Consider the following 19759-nt stretch of genomic DNA (forward strand, 5'->3'; position numbering starts at 1 on the left):
AAGATGTCTGATGTCTATATGAAATGGCCAGAAAAATTCTAAATTCAAATAAACTTGAATCATTTGCAGAAACATCTAGTGTCTGGATTTATGTTATCTGCATCTGCTGTGAATACTTGCAGCTTTTGTTGTTGTTGACTGTTGGTGATTTACAACCATTCTGAACCTGAAACTTAAAAAGCTACGTAGCATATAAATGATTTTTATGTTCTAGTGTACCTGTCCTGCATGAATGACAAAGTGTTGATACATATATTCAGTATAATGGCTATAGATTTAGTCCATGTGACACTGAAAATAAGTGTATGAGTGACCTCAGCTATTGGAATAGTTTGAGCCTGTCAGGTTTTCAAGGGGGAAAAAAAGACTGCACACAAAAAAAAAGGACTGATGTTTAGCTGGACTGAGCCAAATCTGACAGTTTTCACGCCATCTCATTTACCGAAACCTGGCAGAGTATAAAGAAGCAGGAGGATGTTGATACAATGCTGGCCTTGTAGTTGCCATTTTGATATTTATAAAATTATAGTAAAATGGTTGCACAAGGTCATAAACTGCATATGGTTAGAATTCATTAAGCCTGTAGACATCGCTTTCTTGAAAATTTGTATTTCATGCCTCTCTTAGTCTAGCAGAAAGATTCAGTGATGATATTCAGAAATTTAGATCCTGCTTGTATACTTATTGTCCAGGGCCCATGCACCTCCTGTTGTCCTTTAATGTCATATGTGAAGGTGTTTTCTTACACTTAGTAGAGTAACCACCTTACCTGTATATAGTGTATTGCCTTCGTCTGCTGTGTGCTCATGTTTTAAAATAAACCCTTCATCTTTACAATAGATTTTTTCTTATTTACATTCCCTAGGACTCCCTACTCAAGCTGAAAGATTACAAGCAATGTTTTGAATGCTCAGAAGTTGCCTTGAATGAAGCAATTCAGCAGATGATGAATATGACAGCAGCCTCTGCTAAAGAAGAGTGGGTTGCTACGGTAACACAACTGCTCACAGGAATAGATGGTTCATTATCGTCAGACAGCAGCATCCTGAAAGATCCTTCTATAACACCAAGCCTCGTTCGATTAACAACCAACCTGATTCAGGTAACCTGTTCACCTGTACTTGGAAAGAGGTGCTGTGTGATACAGCCCTTTAGATGTGATTGTAGCTTCTGTCTGAATTGCCACCTGTTCGCAGTGACATTTTGGGTTACGTTTTTGTTGGGGTAGAAAGGAAGATGAACATTGTCTTCATTTTCATTTCAGTATGTTAGGCACTGAGCACACCTGTTCTAGAATCTGCAGCAGTAGGTACTTTCAAATGCAAAGCTGACTAAAGCAATCAGCAAATGGTAGTAAAATAACCCAAGGAACAGTTTTCTTATGCTCTGTTTGTAATGGTGATTTAGCTGTCTGGATGCAGTTTGTAAGTTATGGTGTTATCTTGGCTGTACATGTTTTGGGCTAGAAGACAAGATCTCATGAGCCTTAGGAACGTGGTAGAGTTGCTTGCAAGTGCTGGCCAAGCTAAGGGTTTTTCAAGTAAAAAAAATAAATAAAATGATACAAGAGAATGTCATGGCAGAGGGAATCATATTCTACCCTTCCCCATGCTGGCTGGTCTAATAGGACTTTTTACTCCTATTCACCGCAAAAAGCAGAGACTTAATTTTAGATTACTTCATCAGGATAGAATACATTACCAGCTTTGGGTTGTTTGAGAAGGATTCACACCTGACTCTTAATGTGTATCATTTTGTGTGTGAAATGCTTGCTTCTTTATTAGATCATCGACTGCAGCATGGCAGTCCAGGAAGAACCAAAAGAGCCATATGTCTCTTCAGTGCTTCCGTGGGTTATCCTACACAGGATCATCCAGCATGAAGAAGATGCTTTTCGGTCCCTTTGCCAACAGCAGCAGCAGAACCAGGGAGAAGAAGGTAATTTAGTTATTCACTTTTACATATTGGAGCTGAGCTCCTCACCATCTAGCTCTGGAGTATAAATAGAAAATCCTTAAGTTTGTCGTCTTACCTTGCTGACTGAAGGGAGTAGAGGGATATACAAATGTCACTTATCTCAGAGGAAACTTTCTTTTTTTTGCCAGATGAAGCCTTGGCTAGTTGGATTTAACTCAGTTCTGTTCTACTAAAATATTTACCAATTCCTCTCTTCCAGCGAGTCCTGATACACCTATGCTGCCTTCTTCACTCATGCTGCTGAACACAGCTCATGAGTATTTGGGAAGAAGATCCTGGTGTTGCAACTCAGATGGTGCTCTCCTCAAGTTCTATGTAAGTGTTAGCATTGTAGGATACTTTAGGTTGGAAAGAACCTTTGAAAATCATCTGACCAATACCCATCTCAAAACAGGGAACAACTTCAAAGTTTATGAGATTGTTTTGTTTTTTTTCCTTGCTAGTGTCTTCATGTTAAAAATACACTTTAGATTCTACTTTACTTCTTCTAGCTGCCAAACACATTAACATTTTAGTAGGTTTAATCTGAATAGCTAAGGCTCACTTTCCCAACCCCCAAGACAAGAGATGGCTTTGGATAACCACCTTTGTACTATAAAAACCATCTTAAATGAGAATTAGTAAATGGTCTAAGGTCTGACATACCTTATACGTGTTATCAAAGATGTTAAAATGGATGTGGATACCTGGCGGAAGGGATCTGGATAGCTGTCAGCAAAGCTGAGCAACTCAGTTTGTGTAAACTCAGTAAAGTAATACCTGCAGTGTTACTTTAAAGACACTGCTAAAAAAAAATAGTGGGATTCTGTATTCATCATAGTGATCTTAAAAAGTTTTTACTAGATTTACAATTGCTTATATTACAGAACCGAGTTTGCCAAATGTTATGTAAAGTCTGCACGCTTTTCAATATAGGTAAATACTCTTTAGTATTTAAAAGAGTGTCTTAAATGAAAATTCAGTTTTGAATTTTGCAGTTATTTGTTTCTTCTTACTTGGTTATTTGTTTCTTCTAAATCACAAGAGTAGAGGTTTGTAGGGTGTGGTCTATCCCCAGTTACACTTCTGGAATGCTATTGATTACTTTAAGGCAGAGGTGTTACTGAATTTGGTCCTGGAGCTATGATGTTTTGGCTGTTTTGCTGTTGATAAATTTGAGTATTTTGATTATACCTGCTTTGATTTTGTACTGCAGACAGGGAAAAGCAGTAATTCTGTTGTCTTCATGTTATGAGGTAAATATAAATTCAGCTTATACAAATAGATCTGATCTCTTGAACAAAGATGATGGAATGAAGAGCTAATTCAGTCCTCCTTGTGTCTGAAGGCTATTCTTTGCTCTGTTGTTCAGATGAGCACATTATAAAATCTAAGGTGCTTCAGAAACGTGTGTCTGGGCAGTAGTGCTGTAGCATTATTAGATGAAAGGAGTTACCCACTCATTGACTTTTTCAAGATAAATCCTTGAGAAGTTTCCCATGGTTGAAGCAGAATATTTCTACGTGTATTGCTATTTCCTTACTTTTTCCCTTAGCTTAGAAACTGAATCGCAGTCAGCTTTTCACCATCTAGAGTAGCAGTCTGGGATACCCTGGCTGTTGGCAAAACCCAGATAATACAACACTGTGGCATTCATTGGGTGGTGCTCTACAGGGATATTTCAGTTGCACTTCATAGATTCAACTTGACTTCACTGAGCCTTATTACCTTCAGCCAAGAGAAGATGATAATTAGTTCTGCATACAGCTACTCTGGAATCTCTTTGTTTCCCTTCTCAGCACTCCCTGGAGCTTATTAGTTGCAGCCTAGTGCCACACTCCATCTACCTCTGTGTCTGAGCAGCGCTGTGGCCAGGCCAGTAATTTAAACAGCTAGGAAGGATGGTCTGGAGAGCCTGAGGGGTTCTGCAAGAGTCAGCTCACCCCAGCAGGGCTGGAGCTAATGAACAGTGTTTGAGCCGAGGCTGATTCAGTGTAGAACTATTCGATTATCTCTGCATCCTACTCTCCTCAGTCTTCCTGGTATTAGGAGCATAATGCTGATACACCTGAGTTGCCTGTGCATGGATTTGCCTCTGGGTCCAGGGGGCTTGTTAGCTCAGGCACTGTGCTTCATGAAAATAGATAACCTATTTCCAGACTCAGCCTTGCCCTGAGTGTAGTACAGATGCAGTGCTCCTAGGTGCTGAATCTAAATCATGTCTGAATGGTGTGCCTGTATCCATAGCCTGATGAATCTGATAGTACACCCTGTCAGCCTGGGTAAACTGCAGATTATTAACGGAGAGTTGTGAATGTATTTACAGGTAGATTTTTGCAAATGTCGTCAGGTACACTGAATGAAAACTTCAAATTTCAGTCTCAGAATCGCCCACTTCTATAGCTAAAATAGGATACGGTATTATTTAGCACAGCTATTTAGTTTTCAGAGACAAGAGGGTGTCAGAAAGGTAAGGAATGATAAAGATAAAATGGGATAAATTAGTTGAAGACACCTTCAACAATGTTTAACAAAAGTGTTTTTTATAGACTGGTATTAAATGATCGCCTTGTATAGGTAAACTGTCTGTTGAAGTTCCTTTTATTGCTTGTAGCTGAAGGAGTGCAAGAAAAAACGTTGATACATAATTAACTCCTTTGGTGGTAGTCTAAGTCTGAACTATTAAAATCAGTTCCGGGTTGCTGCTTAACAATTTAAAAGCCAATAAGGTTGTTTTGAACTCTGATCAAGCGATAATTCTGTTACAGGTGTTAGATCTGATTTTGCTTGCAGCAGTAGGAGTATCATGCTTCTGTTGGTGATCTGTGAGGTTTGCGTCTTCCTTTCAACGTATTTACCTCCACTTTATTAAACTTCAGAAGCTGTTCACAACTTCCACAGGAAAAATAGTGGAAATAAGGACTGCTGTGATTCAAAGATGATTGCTGTCACTTGAAATTTCATTGAAGTGCCTTCTAACAATCGTCCTTGCTCTACTCTTATTTTTCAGGGTTCTGGCTCTTAAAACAAAAAATGGTACCTTGTCTCTGACACAGATCTAATTTTTCTGACAAAAAAAAAAACCACCTCAGATTGCTGTTGAATGTATAAGGTGTTACAAATGTAATTTCCACTTACAAGTTTCATTTTTGAATTTAAGTTTCACAGTATAACGTTAGTGGAATTGATTTTTAAACCTCTGATTGTGTTTTTTTCTTTTGTTTTTGAAGCAAAGATTCAGAATCTTGGTGTACAGACTACTCTTGATGAACATGTTTCTATTAACATTGAAATATCAAGATTCTTTTGGAGTGTCTTCCTTTTTGTTTTGCTTTTTAAGGAAGCTTTGTGAAAAAAATTCAGTAATTAACTTTTGTCTTTTGAAGTTCAATGGTAATTTTTTTTAATGAATGTCTTAGAGTAACAGCATCTAACAAAGCGTGCCACTGATGGGTACTTTTTCTTGTAATGTTGAAGTTAAAGTAGCAACTTGTTACTGTGTTTAGTCATTTGCAATTAATTCAGCCACTCTTGTTTAGGTTTAGCCATCTTTATATTGTTCATACTCTGTGATGGTGTCCCTTGTAGGCTGATATTCATTAGCTGATACTTCTTTTTCTGTAAAGGCCTCACCATTCCACCTTTTTCCATACAGAGAAAACTGATTTTTGTGAATTAGTGCAGATGTTCTTCCATGCATTCTCCCTGTGGTAGCTGGCTTATTCAAAGGACTGACAAACTGTAATGATTATATTTACAGAATTAACTTGGTGTGTAGTTGGAAACTTTGATCAGTCTTAAGTCTGGAACTTGAAGCTGATTAACAAGAGTTCATGAGTTAATGACGAAAAAAGTAAAAACACTTTATTGCAGTTAGTGCTACTTAAATGACTTGTGAGACCAGTTTACAGAAATATGGGGAAAATCTGGTTATAATTTGGGAAAAATGTGTAGTTCTGTATGCTATTTTCATCATATGAACTCCAGACAACTAGGTTAACTTCATACAAGCTTCAACTCTCAGATGACTTTTTTTTTTTTTATATTTGTGGTGGTGTAGGTTCAGGTTCTAGAAAAAGAACTTGCAGCATCCACTTCTGAAGATACTCATCCATACAAAGAAGAGCTGGAAACAGCCTTGGAACAATGTTTTTATTGTTTATATGGTTTTCCTAGCAAAAAAAGCAAAGCGAGGTACCTAGAAGAACATTCAGTACAACAGGTAAGATCTGTATTGTTTATTGTTAGTAAAACATTCTGAGGTGATGAACGATGTACCCTTGTCTGGTTTTAATGGACCTTAGGATATTTATGAGGAAGGTTGTTTTGTTTTGTTTTCCCTGTAAATTTTACGTATTTTACATATTGTAAAAAAAAAAATGTATAAGGTTTCCGCTTTTTTATGAATATAGAGAGTCAAATGTTTGAAATGAAGTGTTAGTATAGTCTTATGCATAGTAGTCTGTCACTTTGAAACTATCTACAAATTGTTTTTTATTGAGCCATGACTTTCCTGTTTTTAACAGAGGAGAATGTCGAGGGTGAGAACAATAGAGAGGAGAATGTCAGCTTGTAAGAAGAAAAGATTTAGCTGCCAGTTTTGCAGTTTATGGATATGAAAAGAGGCACTGTTAAAAATGATGCAAGTAAATTACACTATAGCTTATTTTATTAAATTCACAATGAATAGTAGCTGTTTATTAGAAATGTGTGAGATTCAGTTGAGTTTGGGAGGAGAAAAACTACTAACTGCCATGGGAAAGAGGGCTGTAGTATTAAGGGACAGAAAAATCAGGTCAGCAATCCTCCACCTGAAAGACTGATTTTTGTTTACAAATCTCAGATGAATTTGCATTTACCAAATGCAAGTGATATTAAATCATAAATGAAAAAGTTTCATACAAGCAAAAAGTTGTCTTGCTGCTTTGAAAAGACCTTTTAAAATACGCAAATACTGTTACTTTGTTAGTTATTATTTGTGAATGTTCTCTCTCAAACTTACCTATTAGAAAATTGAGATAATGAGAAGATGGGAATAATTAAGAAAAAGGAAAAGAAGGGTAAGGAGAGTACCCTCTCCCAAAAACACGTTACATTTGTGCAATTCAGGATGAAAAAGTTCTTACTGAAATTATTTTTAAAATTGTCTTTTTTAGTAATGCAACTTACCTGTTTACAGTACAGAAGCAAAATTTACTGTAGGAATAAGTTGAACAATAAAAGAAAAGAAAAACTTGGTCTAACAAGAAGAAAATGGGGAAAAGTGTAAAAAAAAAAAAAAAAAAAAAAAGTCTAGGGAGGTAGAATGACTTTACTTCTCAGTAACATACACAAAGTTACAGCCCTGTATGGTAGTCTTTTAATCACTGAGCAGTATGCTGCATTTGGGAACACCATATACTAATGGTGCCTTTAATTGCTCTTTTTCTTGAGAGGTTTAATCTGTTGCCTGCTAGAGCAGTATATAAAGGTCATAGAAACTCACTTCTAGTAAGTACTTTAGTTTTGGAATTTGAGCTAATTTTTTCCCCTTTCATCTGCCTCCCTCTTCAGGTGGATCTAACGTGGGAAGATGCTTTGTTCATGTTTGAGTATTTTAAGCCTAAAACTCTTCCAGAATTTGATAGTTACAAAACCAGTACTGTTTCTGCTGACTTGGCCAACCTTTTAAAGAAGACTGCTACTATTGTTCCTCGAACAGACAAGCCTATGCTGAGCCTAGATACTGTTTCTGCCTATATTGAAGGAACATGCAGCAAGGTATAAGTAGTTGCTTTAAAAAAAAAAAAAAAAAAGAATAAAATTACTGTGTTTTCTTGTTGACTTTCAGATAGTTAAGGGAATGATTTATTCAATAATACTAGATTTCCTCAGATAATTGCATTTAAATGAAATAAGAATGATACCACCAAAGCTTCTGGTATTGAAATGGCAAGTTGTAATAATGATTAATAAACAGTCAGTGTGAGATATTCATTAGTGTTTCTCAGTGCTCTGTAAATCTGTGAAATACTTTCACTATCTTCATATTCAGTCCTTCATATTCTGTGATAAAAAAGACTACTTTCACCACAAAGAAGAAGCAAATGTTCATCTCATTTAATACGTACATTTTATTTATTTCCAGGCACCATCTCTCCCAGATGGGGCAGACTATTCTCCACCAGTGGTGACTGAGTTGTATTACCTTCTGGCAGACTATCATTTCAAGAACAAAGAACAGTCTAAGGCCATCAAATTTTACATGCACGACATTTGTATTTGCCCAAACAGGTCAGTGATTGTTTTGAAACTAAAACCAAAAAATGAAAGAGCGAGGTGAGGAGAGTCGAAAGCAAACTTAAAATCAAGATTGACTAGGAGAGGTGGGGACTGAATCATTAGTGCTCTTTTGCACCTTTTGTTCTTTGTTTTTGGTGTGTTCATACATGTCAAAGAATAAGACTTCACTGTTCAGAAGTGTAAGGGATACAAATAGCAGTCTCTACTGGATTAGCTGTTTAGGCTGACCTCTTCCGGAAGTTGTTTATCTTGCTTAAATAGTTGATGTTTAACCTAGTTTCTTGATAATTTATAGTGTACTGAAATACCACCAAGATTAAGCTCTTTCATCTTAAAAATGAAGTCTACAACTTCCTTGTGAGGGGGAGTGGAGAGGCAGATGACCTATTCTCCGTTATCACCAGTGACAGGACCCGCGGGAACGGTATTAAGCTGAGGCAGGGGAAGTTTAGGCTAGACATCAGGAAGAGGTTCTTCACCGAAAGGGTGGTTGCACACTGGAACAGGCTCCCCAGTGAAGCAGTCACTGCACCAAGCCTGTCTGAATTTATGAAGAGATTGTACTCTGCACTTAGTCACATGGTCTAAACTTTTGGGCAGACCTGTGCGGTGCCAGGAGTTGGACTTGATGATCCTTATGGGTCCCTTCCAACTCGGGATATTCTATGATTATATGATTCTAAGTGTGTTTTGAATAACTTTTCTAAAATGAAATGAAGCAATCTTTAAGCTTATGGATTAAATTTAGGGCTTGCATATTGGATGTTAGCAATCATTTCAATTCTCACTGAAGTTGATAGACCAATGTCAATGACAAAAACCCTAGTTTAAATGTCTTGAGAGAGAAAGCTATTTCTAAATCAAGTCACATAACAGACAAAATGGAAGGTGAAGGCACAAAGCAATTTAGCATGTGAAATCTACAGAGGAATAGACATATTTTCATGTTATTGAATCTTCTAGCCTGGGAACTGATTAGCAAATTGCTAGAACTTTAGTTTGGAGCTTGATAAATTACAAAAAATAAAATAAAATAAAAATTCTCTAGAGTTTTACAGATATCATAAATGATAGTGAGTTTTGAATTTATTATGTGAAGTTCTGTTGTTCTGAAGAACATACTTTGTGTGGTAGCATAGTATTTTTAGCCTAGTCATCTTAGGTATTATTTCTTCAAATGTCTGTATTATGGTTCCCTTAGGGAATCTTTCTATTTCACTTGACCCAGAAATGAGGTTTCAATTGAAATTAGCAAGAAATTAACAAGCGAAACTGTGAGGACATTATTATTCCTTTGGAGTTATAATTGTGGTTTAAAAAAAATCCAGAACCATTGACTTCAGATGTTAGTATGAAATTATGAAATAGGGAAGCCGCTCTTCAGATTGTATTGTCAATGATCTTACTGGATGCTGAAAATTTCTCTCAGAAAGCAGTCTTTTTTTTGTTTATCAGAATTTTCTTATATGAATGCACTTTGTTTTTTGTGATTTTTATGTTGGAAAATAATAGTGACGATAAAGACCATTCACAGTTCAACCCAATAATACAAAATGGCACGATAGCTGCTGGTCTACAGAAGTCAAGGGTGACAGTGTTTGGACAGGATGTGATGGCTATTTAGAAGAGAAATCAGTGGGAATGCTGCCATTAGATATTGTACTTTTGCATAGCAAATCCAGATATTTCCCATTTTTTCAAGTGAAAGAATTATTGGGGGTGGTGTTTTATGAGGAAACCATTTTTAATTGAATCGGTATGATTTAGGCTTATACAGTGTCTTTTTGGCTATGAGAGGAGGAGATGCAGAAATCTGTTTTGAGAGAGCACATGATGAAAGGAAGAAAAAGTTGTGAATATAACAAAGTGGATCTTGTCTTGGCCGTTCAGTGTAATGTGTGTGGGGGAGATCACTGATGTGTTATTTTCTTGCTTGCATAGGTTTGATTCATGGGCTGGCATGGCTCTGGCTCGAGCAAGTCGTATTCAGGACAAATTGAACTCTAATGAACTGAAAAGTGATGGACCCATCTGGAAGCACTCCACTCCTGTCTTGAATTGCTTTAAGCGAGCCCTAGAGATTGACAGCTCTAATCTCTCCTTGTGGATAGAATATGGCACCATTTCCTATGCCTTGCATTCTTTTGCATCCCGACAGCTTAAGCAGTGGAAAACAGAACTCCCCCCTGAAGTTGTGCAGCAGGTGGGAAATAACTTAGAGCAGTGTGAACTTTTAAAATGTTTTAAATGGCCTTTCCTAACATAACTTCTTAAAATTAAATATTTAAATGCTGTACACCACCTATTAGACTGTATAGCTACTTAGTAATATTGGAAATTCTAATTTTCATTCATATAAGCGTCTGGCATCAAACACTGTTTAAAGGGGTTTGTTTTTCTGCGTAAAATTAATTTGAGCCTGATCTTTGAATAATCTTTGAAAGATTATGCAAAATGATGATAACCTTTTGGAAAGGGGAATTATTTTTTACCTTACCTTTCTGTAAATGTCATACAGTGTTTCCAGGAAAAGGTGAAATGTATACATGTTTAAGTAGTGAAAAGATTAAGAATTACTCTGGTATGTGTGTTCATCAGTCATCTCTTGTTTCTAAAGGTATCTGTTTTCTATGTTTTTTGGCTACTTAAACAAAATATCAAAATAAGAAGCTTACACTTTATACAAAAGTTGTTATAAATTTGGTCTTTTATACATAATAGCTATCACTTTTTTAAAAAAATATTATGAAATTTATTGCTGAGCCAAAATGAGCAATTCCTGATATTTTCTCTGACCTTAGAGTTGCTGGGAGAAATGTTTCATTTGTCTTTTTTGACCAGTAAACTCAAGTTCTGACAATATTTCCGAGTCAGAATAGTTATGTAGTGCAGAACTGGAAGCAGAATGAAAAAAAAAAAAAGTACTGCTAGTGAGTGACTTGTAATTTATAAAACTTACAAGTGTTCAAACTATAGGCAATGGTAATGGGAGCATCTTCTGTTTTTAGGAGAGTGTATTTACAGCAGGGTGATGGGTCTTGCATCCGAGCTGCCTCTGTAACTGTATTAACATTGCACTCCGGGTAGATGCTTACATGGCATTTGATTCCCTAAACAAAAAGGTGATGTAAGCATGTGTATTAAAGGGGAAAAAACTTTTTTTTGTTGTTAATAGTATGTTTGAAATGATAGCTAAGATACCATTTTCTTTAAGGGTTATTTGCTAATAACATCCGAAGAGCTCAAAAACTAATTACTGAGAAAATGAAGTTACTACATTTTATGTCTTCGTTTTATCCAAAGTTTGGTCTTACTGTCTTGTTGCCTCTTGGCTATGAGGGACTTGCTGAAGAATTCCAGGGATAATGCTGAAGTTATTTCACATTGTCAGATAAAAAGTACAATACAGGCTTCATCTTAAGTTGTGGATTAAATCAGAATTGTTATTTAGGACTTCTTGAATCTGCTTTTATCAAGTGAATATATTAAAAAGGCATAATTTGTTAACAAAAGCTCTGTTATATTAAAAGATAAATTTGAACAATATAATCTTCCTCCTGGGGGAATATCTATTTGGGAATGTGTTCCTCATACACAAAAGACTGAAAACATTTTAAATGATGTACCTCATTTCTGTGCTTTTATGTGCAGGAGTGTATTTTTAGCATTTTTTCTCTCAGCCACAGTGAACTCATGTATTCTCAACACTTCATTCCATCACAGATGGAAGAACGTCGAGACAGTATGCTGGAGACAGCCAAACTGTGCTTTACGTCAGCATCTCGCTGTGAGGGCGATGGCGATGAAGAAGAGTGGCTTATTCACTATATGCTGGGAAAGATTGCGGAGAAACAGAAACAGCCTCCTGTTGTCTACCTGCTTCATTACAAACAGGCAGGTCATTACCTTCATGAGGAGGCTGCCCGATATCCAAAGAAGATTCACTACCATAATCCACCAGAACTTGCCATGGAAGCATTGGAGGTAAAAGAAGAAAGTGAAATACCTAGACTTGAAAGCATTGTTCTCTACAGATAGTGGAATACCAGTTATTATTAATTTGTATCATGAAGCATGCAGAGCATATATGGTGCTCTGCATTTGGCAACATTTACAAGACCAACTTGGAGAATTAAGTGAAGTTTGTTACTCAGGTTGTTTCTGTTTTCAAGACAGCTTATGTATATATTGGACAGAATTTCCACTTCTGGATTTTCCTGCACACAGCTCCTTAGTCAGTTTTTACCGAAATCAAGTGTGGATAGGTTTCACAAGTTCAAGTTTATGTATGAGAATTAGATCAGTAGTCATAACACCTTAGCTTTTACTGTGTTGTCTGGTTTAAAAAAAAAAAAAAAAGTTTATCTGGATCACACCCAGTGTTGACTAGTCCATGTCTGCTTTCACTGTTGTGTTCCATAGGTTGCAGTTATAAATTTTTTACAGTTTTCAGATTCTGTCATTTGCAAACAACTTAAAAAGGCAAGAAAAGTCCTGTTGAGGTAAGTTTAGGTACCAGATGCCTGTTTATACTAACTCATGCAGTTTCTACAGAGAATGGTCTATTTGTAATTATTTGCAGAGCTGTGTGTTCTCTGTTGACTAAATGGACTTTGGTGTTTCTTAGGTGTACTTTCGACTTCATGCTTCTATTTTGAAACTTGTGGGGAAACCAGACTCTGGAGTAGATGCAGAGATACTGGTTGGTTTCATGAAAGAAGCTTCTGAGGGACCATTTGCCAGGGGTGAGGAGAAGAACACCCCAAAAGCTGCAGAAAAGTGAGTGCTGATTTCCAGGAATACCATCTGAAAGCAAACTTCCAAACTACTGAATAATAACCTGTTAAAATGGGTTTGAATGAAATATAAACCAAACAAAGTGACTAAAATTAATTCTAGTGTTTGCAATTTTCAGCTACTACGTACAGTTAAAGCTCAATAATTGGCACAACATGAATGGGAAGGGAAAAATGGAACAATTTTGTTCTTACGATCTATTTTGGAACAGCTATTTTACTTTATTAATAAAGTTGTTGTTTTTATCAACTATCAAAAATGCAAAAGTAAATGCTTTTATTTGGAAGGTTAAGAGACTTTAGTCCTCATAATTTGTCTTCTTAATAACTGTAAGATGAAGAATGTTTTACTCCAGAAGAGTGGTGGTGGGCATGTGCTCAAAGTCCATCATTTAGAATTTGTTAGTAAGATTTGATTACTGTATTGGAAATCATAAGAACATGTAATTTCTTTTCATTCTTTGTATATGTTACTAGCATATTAACATGACTTTTTCTTCTCCCCTCCCAGAGAAAAAGCTTGCATGATTGATGAAGACTCTCACTCTTCAGCTGGAACAGTGCCAGGCCCTGGGACTTCCCTCCCCTCCTCCTCCGGTCCAGGTCTGACATCCCCACCTTACACAGCCACTCCAGTTGACCACGATTACGTCAAATGTAAAAAACCCCGTCAGCAGGCAACGCCGGACGGTACAGTCCCTGTTCTCAATACTGGCAGCACAGGGAGGTGCTCTAATCATGGGGGGTTTGACCAGGAATGATCAAACTGCTCATTTCAAGGAGGGTGATGGGTCTGTGGTAACACGGGCAATATTGATGCTTTTTAAATTTCAGTGCTTTAAATAGAATCAATGTACAGTTGGTGCTTTAAATACAAAATTCAGAGTTGTCACCTGCCACCATTGGCACCTGTCACTTAATTAAAAAATGGGGATATTGGGGGAAAAAAATGGGGATATGGGGATAATGGGGAAAAAATATGCACCTAATTGGACTTCCGGAGAGCATTTTTATTTTCTTCAAAGCTAAATGTCTGAGCTTATTAGGAAAGATGTGGATTCAGACTTCAGAACACCGGACACTGTTTCAGTGCCTGTGTGAACTGACCAGGTGAAAGTTTGAACTGTGGCTGAAACAAAACAAATTGTTAAAAAGGCAAAACAAAAGTGTTATTCATTTTAGAAGGAGGCAGGTGGCAACTATTTTGAATATATTGTGTATCAGCACGAAGTGATTTGCATGACAGTCCAGTAGACTTCATCTTTTGATTTTTCTTTATCATTTACAATGACTGACTATGAGCTCATCTTTATAGGCTCTAGAGTGATATAAATAATTGGCTTATAACAGCAGAAGGTAGGGTGGTATCACGGCATAACTGAAGATTTTGAAATGTGTAGAATGTAATAGAAATGGAATTACTGTTCAAGTAACTTGACACTATTATTGGACTAGAAATTTTATTCTTATTCTACTCTTCTGGCCATTTGTTTATCCGTAGCTCTCAAAAAGGTATAAAATAACCTCAATGTATAGCTTAGTGTTGGTAGAATGTGGCAGGGCCCCGTAGAAGTGCTCTGCTTGATATGAATTTGTTTGTGGAGAGTGGGCTGCTTCCTGTTGTCAATTTCTGAAGAAGAGTAATTTGTAAATATCATTGACACAATTTTGAAACAAATGTTCACCTGCCTGGAAACTCTGCAAGGTGAATTTCTTTCTTTTCCCACAGAATAATTCTTGGTGAAACTGACAAAAGTTCCTTCATTTCTTCCACTAAATTGAACATAGAAATTGATAATTTTATCCAAGCTTACATTTAAATGTGAAGTAATTCATTTGACTGTTTTGATCTCATATGTAATGTGTTAGTATACTGGTCAACTAGCATTTGATGTCTTTTTGAAACAGTAAAAACAGAAGGGTGCAAATATTTCCTAACAGTATTCCCTGTGAGCAGCAGTTCTGCCTAAGACTACATCTGCCTAGTTTCTACAGGCTGTTGAAATGTTCCCAGAAGACAGACAAGTTAAATGAATCTTCCAGTACATGTCATTAGAACATTCACTCAGAGTAAGATATTATGAACTTTGGCAGGCTAATTGCCCAATGGGGGCAAAGCTGGCTGCTTAGCAAAGCCTGGAGGTGCAAACTAAGGAATGGCTGCACCTGTCAGGGCTGAAGCAGCACTTCTAGGGTCTGCCAGCTTAATCTAGCTAGGACTTAGCTTTGCTGCTGTCACAGAAATTCAAAATGTTATCTTCTGAAAGAAGCAGAGTTAGGGTGATCTTTAGGAAGGCGGTGTACATTTATGACAAGTGGAATTGGGAAGTATGGCATCATTCATAATGTTTTGTAAGTTGCTGGCAAAACTAAACTCTGGATACAGCATGTTGAAGAGCCCCAGGAAACTGAAATATTTGCCTTGGGGCTGTTGCAGATGGAAGGAGAGCTAACAGGCTGAGCAGTGCTTGGAAGTCTTCTACTCTTATATTACGACATGTGCTGTGCTCCTCTGCATGCATTTGCATTTTACTTATATTAAAATACATACTTCTGAAGTAAAATGCTCTTGACAGCTTACACATAATCACATCACTGAAGAAAACTGGTGCCAGCATTTCCATTGTACTGTTCCTAAAAATAGCAAGAAAATATCCATCATTTGACTACTTATAGATTTTTTTTACCTGTTCTGACAGCAAATGAAACTGTCTTTATTATTGTTCACACATTGGATAATTTGGCCTAAACTCAGCCCAGATATTTGTTCTTTCTGAGGCTTCACAATAATCTTATTTACTTTTATTCCTCTATCGGTATTGTTGATCATATTTGACAAACAGTGGGAGCGTTACGGGGATTCTTACCTACAAAGTTCTCTTCATATATTACGAGCAAACATACTTCTTGGTTCAGCGATGACAGAGATCCTGTGAGACCTCCCTTTACCATTTTTGGGTGCTACACATGAGCCGTGAGGAAAGAGAAAGAATTGGGACGGTTAGTCTTGGGATGAGAAGACTAATTAGTAGTGTTAACTAAATAGTGTTCAAGGCTGTGCAAAGAGGGGAAGGGAAAAAAAAAAAACACACTACCAACAAAATTATACCACACCAGTTTTTCTCCCTGTCCATGGGAAACAGAACAGAAAGTATTAGACTTAAACTGTTTTAAGAAAAAATGAATCTGGACACTAAAAAAAAGAGTTAAATTAATATTTGGAAATACTATTTAGCAAATAAAATTGAAACACTATATGTTCCTGGGGATCATGTAACATTGCAGCACTTCAACACTGGACACCTTGAAAAAGTGGTGATAGAGCCATCTGCCAGGAATGATGGCTCAATTTATCCTGAGGGAAAAAGGAATGGACTAGCTGAATTCTTGAGGTTCCTTCCAAGCCCTATTTTTCTATGAATTTTGTTGTTTGTGGGTTTGTTTTTTTCTTAAATGATAGATCCAACAACATGCCTTCTAGTGCAGCAAATTCTCAGTACAAGCATGGCAGAATTACTGTACAGCCAGACATCCTTTCTTTAAAATGTTGGGACTCAGATCTCCAAGCATTTATCTGTAGATAGGTGAAGTTGTGAGGGCAGGCTTGTTTTAGATGCGTGATATTTAAATGTGTCAGTATACTTCTGAAGCTCTCCAGCACATTGTGATGGTGGAAAAAGATGATCAGGATATGCAGAAATCGCTGTTACAGTTGAGTGCATTGAAGTGCTTTACATCCGATGAATGTTGGTGATAATGGCTTAAAAGTAGATTTAATGGAAATGGGAGAAAGGAACCAGTAAGTACAGCTTGTGAAGTAACTGAACTTTTTTTCTCATGGCAGCTGCTAGCACAGATCTTCAAAGAGACAAGTATTGTTCAGTTGCAGCTTTTATTTGCTGGCTGACTAGCTGCTGTCATGTGTGTAAAGCAGGCAGCTTCCTTTCTCCTTTCTTGTCTTTTTTTTCTTGCTCCATTCAGGAGCCTCTTTTCCTTCCATCTGTTAATCCTGTCTTTTCTGTTGTCACCCCTGCCTGTTGCTGTTTTATAACTCTCCAGAATGAAAACTTAAATTGGATAGTAGAAGCCTGAGATTTAGACTTCTTTTAATTATCCAAGAGCAAACTAGGAAGCAAGAAGAATCAGGAACTCAGCAAGGGCCTAGGATCAGTGTGTTTACAGAGCTAAAAGGCCAGTGTTATATACCAAAAAAGACATGCTCATTGTCCTCATTTATGTGGGCTGGATGTGTGCAGTCATTAAAGACCTGTCACAGTACAGACTTGAAACAGTTTAGCTAGATTTTGTGTTAAACATAAGTTAGTTAGGAAAACAATAAAAAAAAAAAACTCAGGTTCCAAAATGTGCACTAGAGATTGTGTGGTCTGTCTTGCTGTAATATGATGTTGTGGTGTTGATATTAAGTTACAAATAATTGTGGTGCTATGCAGATGATATATTCAGTACCCATTGCTACTGCAGTGTTAAAATGTCTTATTGTTTAAGTCTTCATCCATGCCACGTAGTATGTTTTGTGTAGTTAGATGTAATCATCCTTTTTTGTGTTCGTCTTTGCCTGATTGCTTTTGCAACCAATATTGCCCGTGCTGCCTCTAACCTTTATACAAATCTCTGTTCCCCAGGCATTCTCTTCCTGCTTTTACCTGTCACGGCTTGCTTTTAATAATTGGCAAATCCTGCATGATAAACTCAATGGGAAAGGCTACTTGCTTCATGCTGTGGGAGAAGTCTCCCTTCATAGTTCGTTGGTCCTTTAATTCTGCGAATGTTCTGAAGATGCAGTTTTTTGTAAACGGGGCTTCTCAACATCCTGATGAGACAAAGGTGATCTGAGAAACATTTTGCACCAGGTTGTCACTCATGTCAAAGTAAAATGAGCTTCAAAGATGGAGTGGTTATTTCTGTGCAAAAAAGAACGTACATAACGTTACATTTTGGAAAATTAAAATCTAACCCTTAATTCAGTTTCTCCTACAACTCGAAATGAGATCTTCAGGTCTGCAGCACATACCCTATTCTGGCACATGGTACTGGATGTTCATGGTCGCTGCATACTGGACTACATGAATAATGAATCAGATCCAGTTTATTGCAGTATGCTCCATTTTTACTTTTCTCCAATGTGACCTCTCTCTGATGAGTACAAGTAGGGCACTGACATTGTGTGAGACTGTGTAAAGAGAATTTGACCGAAGGAATGGGACAGTGATGTTTTGCTCTGCACTTGAAGAGGAAACAGCAATATAGAATGCAAGTTACTGCAACACATTCAGTGATCAGTGTAGATGGATGAAAAGAACATACTCTCATCTTTGACTCATTTTATAAGAGAACTCCCTTTAAAAATTCAGAGGACTTGCTGTCCTCAAGAAATTTACCTGCTGTCATGCAAGTGTTTTGTTTTCAGTCATGTGCAAATGCCTTTGCTACAGAGCTCAATGTTGTCTTCCATACGCGTGGAAACTGTGTCAAGAATGAAAATGGTATGATACATCACATTTCTGACCGCAGACTGATAAGGAAAAATGTTCATGCATACAAGTGAAAGGAGCATGGGAGATATGGTGTCAGGATATCCATAGGCAGGCAGGATAAGGAAAGTATGTAGAGCCACGGCCTTTGAAGAACCCACCTTTTTTTTTTTTTCATGAGAAAATAGATATGTTTGTAATATATAGTCAATTATCTATACGCTATGAATTCTGCTGCAGTATTTTTCTTTACTGTAAACTGAGTTAGGTTATATATATATATGTAGCTTTTTAAAAAAATTCTCTGCCACTTGTTTCTGATTTTTGACTTGCAGCTGACATTTTGCATACCTTTTTATAATGAGTGGGCATACTTAATCCTTCAGATATTTCAGACAATGTTATTCAGAAAAAGTGAGTTATACCCTCTTGGCTTTCTAAGCCTGTTACCTTCCCCCACATACAGGTGCTTCAGAGGTCCTCTCCCTGCTGCTTTTAATTTCAGAGAAGTTTCAAGGGATGGAGGACAGGCAACACAAGTACAGAGCTGCATAGTAATTAATCAGCAAAGGTGGAATACCTTATTTATATTTGCACAATAAAGCTTCAGCTCCCGAGAATAAATTATGTAAGTTTGTACCATGAGCAGATTTTATCTGGTTAGCATACTTAGAAGAGCTGTGTCATTAGGACTCTATGTCTACCAGTTCAGGTCACGCACTTTAACACATTGCTGCCTCTTCTCATTCTCTCCGTCATGTGAGTGGACACAGGTAACAAGGTGTGTGGTGTGTAATCCATTGGGCTAATGATACATGTGGGAGAATGCTGGCACAGGGTAATGGCTAGCAAAGTACTGAGCCTTTTTCCTATTTTATTTTTAATTTAAAACCAAACAATTGACAAAAACAACAAAAAACCACCACCACCAATAGGCTGCAACCCCTTGGGATTCCCCAAAGTTTAACACAACTTTCTATTGTTGTTTGGTAGGCATGCAGATGCTGTGCCTGAATGTTAATGGTGCAAAGTGATGAATGTTTTTTCTGGTATGGAGGAATGGCATGGAATAGGGACTTTGAAGTCAACCTGGTAACCCTGTTTCATGCAGGATAAGATTAGCCTTAAAATGCTCTTAAGAATAGAACTAAGTCAAATGAGAGAAAAATATTTTTTCATTCAAATACCTTGGCTGTGTTTCAGTGGTTATAACTACTTGGTTAGCCAAGTGAC

General features: G+C 37.1%; 1 protein-coding gene across 7 annotated transcripts in view; it reads left to right on the forward strand.

Moving 5' to 3' along the window:
- Positions 1-19759, forward strand: part of CABIN1 (calcineurin binding protein 1) — a 110206-nt gene that overhangs the window by 14389 nt on the left and 76058 nt on the right. For 5 of the 7 annotated variants that reach the window (XM_048064124.2, XM_048064129.2, XM_048064127.2 and 2 more), the window contains 10 exons: positions 866-1102; positions 1785-1938; positions 2177-2292; positions 6017-6178; positions 7510-7716; positions 8084-8229; positions 10180-10441; positions 11962-12222; positions 12866-13017; positions 13546-13724. In XM_048064124.2, coding sequence (XP_047920081.2) covers positions 866-1102; positions 1785-1938; positions 2177-2292; positions 6017-6178; positions 7510-7716; positions 8084-8229; positions 10180-10441; positions 11962-12222; positions 12866-13017; positions 13546-13724 — 1876 coding nt within the window. The remainder of the gene's footprint in view (positions 1-865; positions 1103-1784; positions 1939-2176; positions 2293-6016; positions 6179-7509; positions 7717-8083; positions 8230-10179; positions 10442-11961; positions 12223-12865; positions 13018-13545; positions 13725-19759) is intronic. The other 2 variants (XM_048064126.2, XM_048064131.2) reach the window with 1 other exon arrangement.

Source organism: Anser cygnoides, chromosome 17, assembly GCF_040182565.1.
Source record: "Anser cygnoides isolate HZ-2024a breed goose chromosome 17, Taihu_goose_T2T_genome, whole genome shotgun sequence".
Taxonomy (NCBI): Eukaryota; Metazoa; Chordata; class Aves; order Anseriformes; family Anatidae; genus Anser; species Anser cygnoides.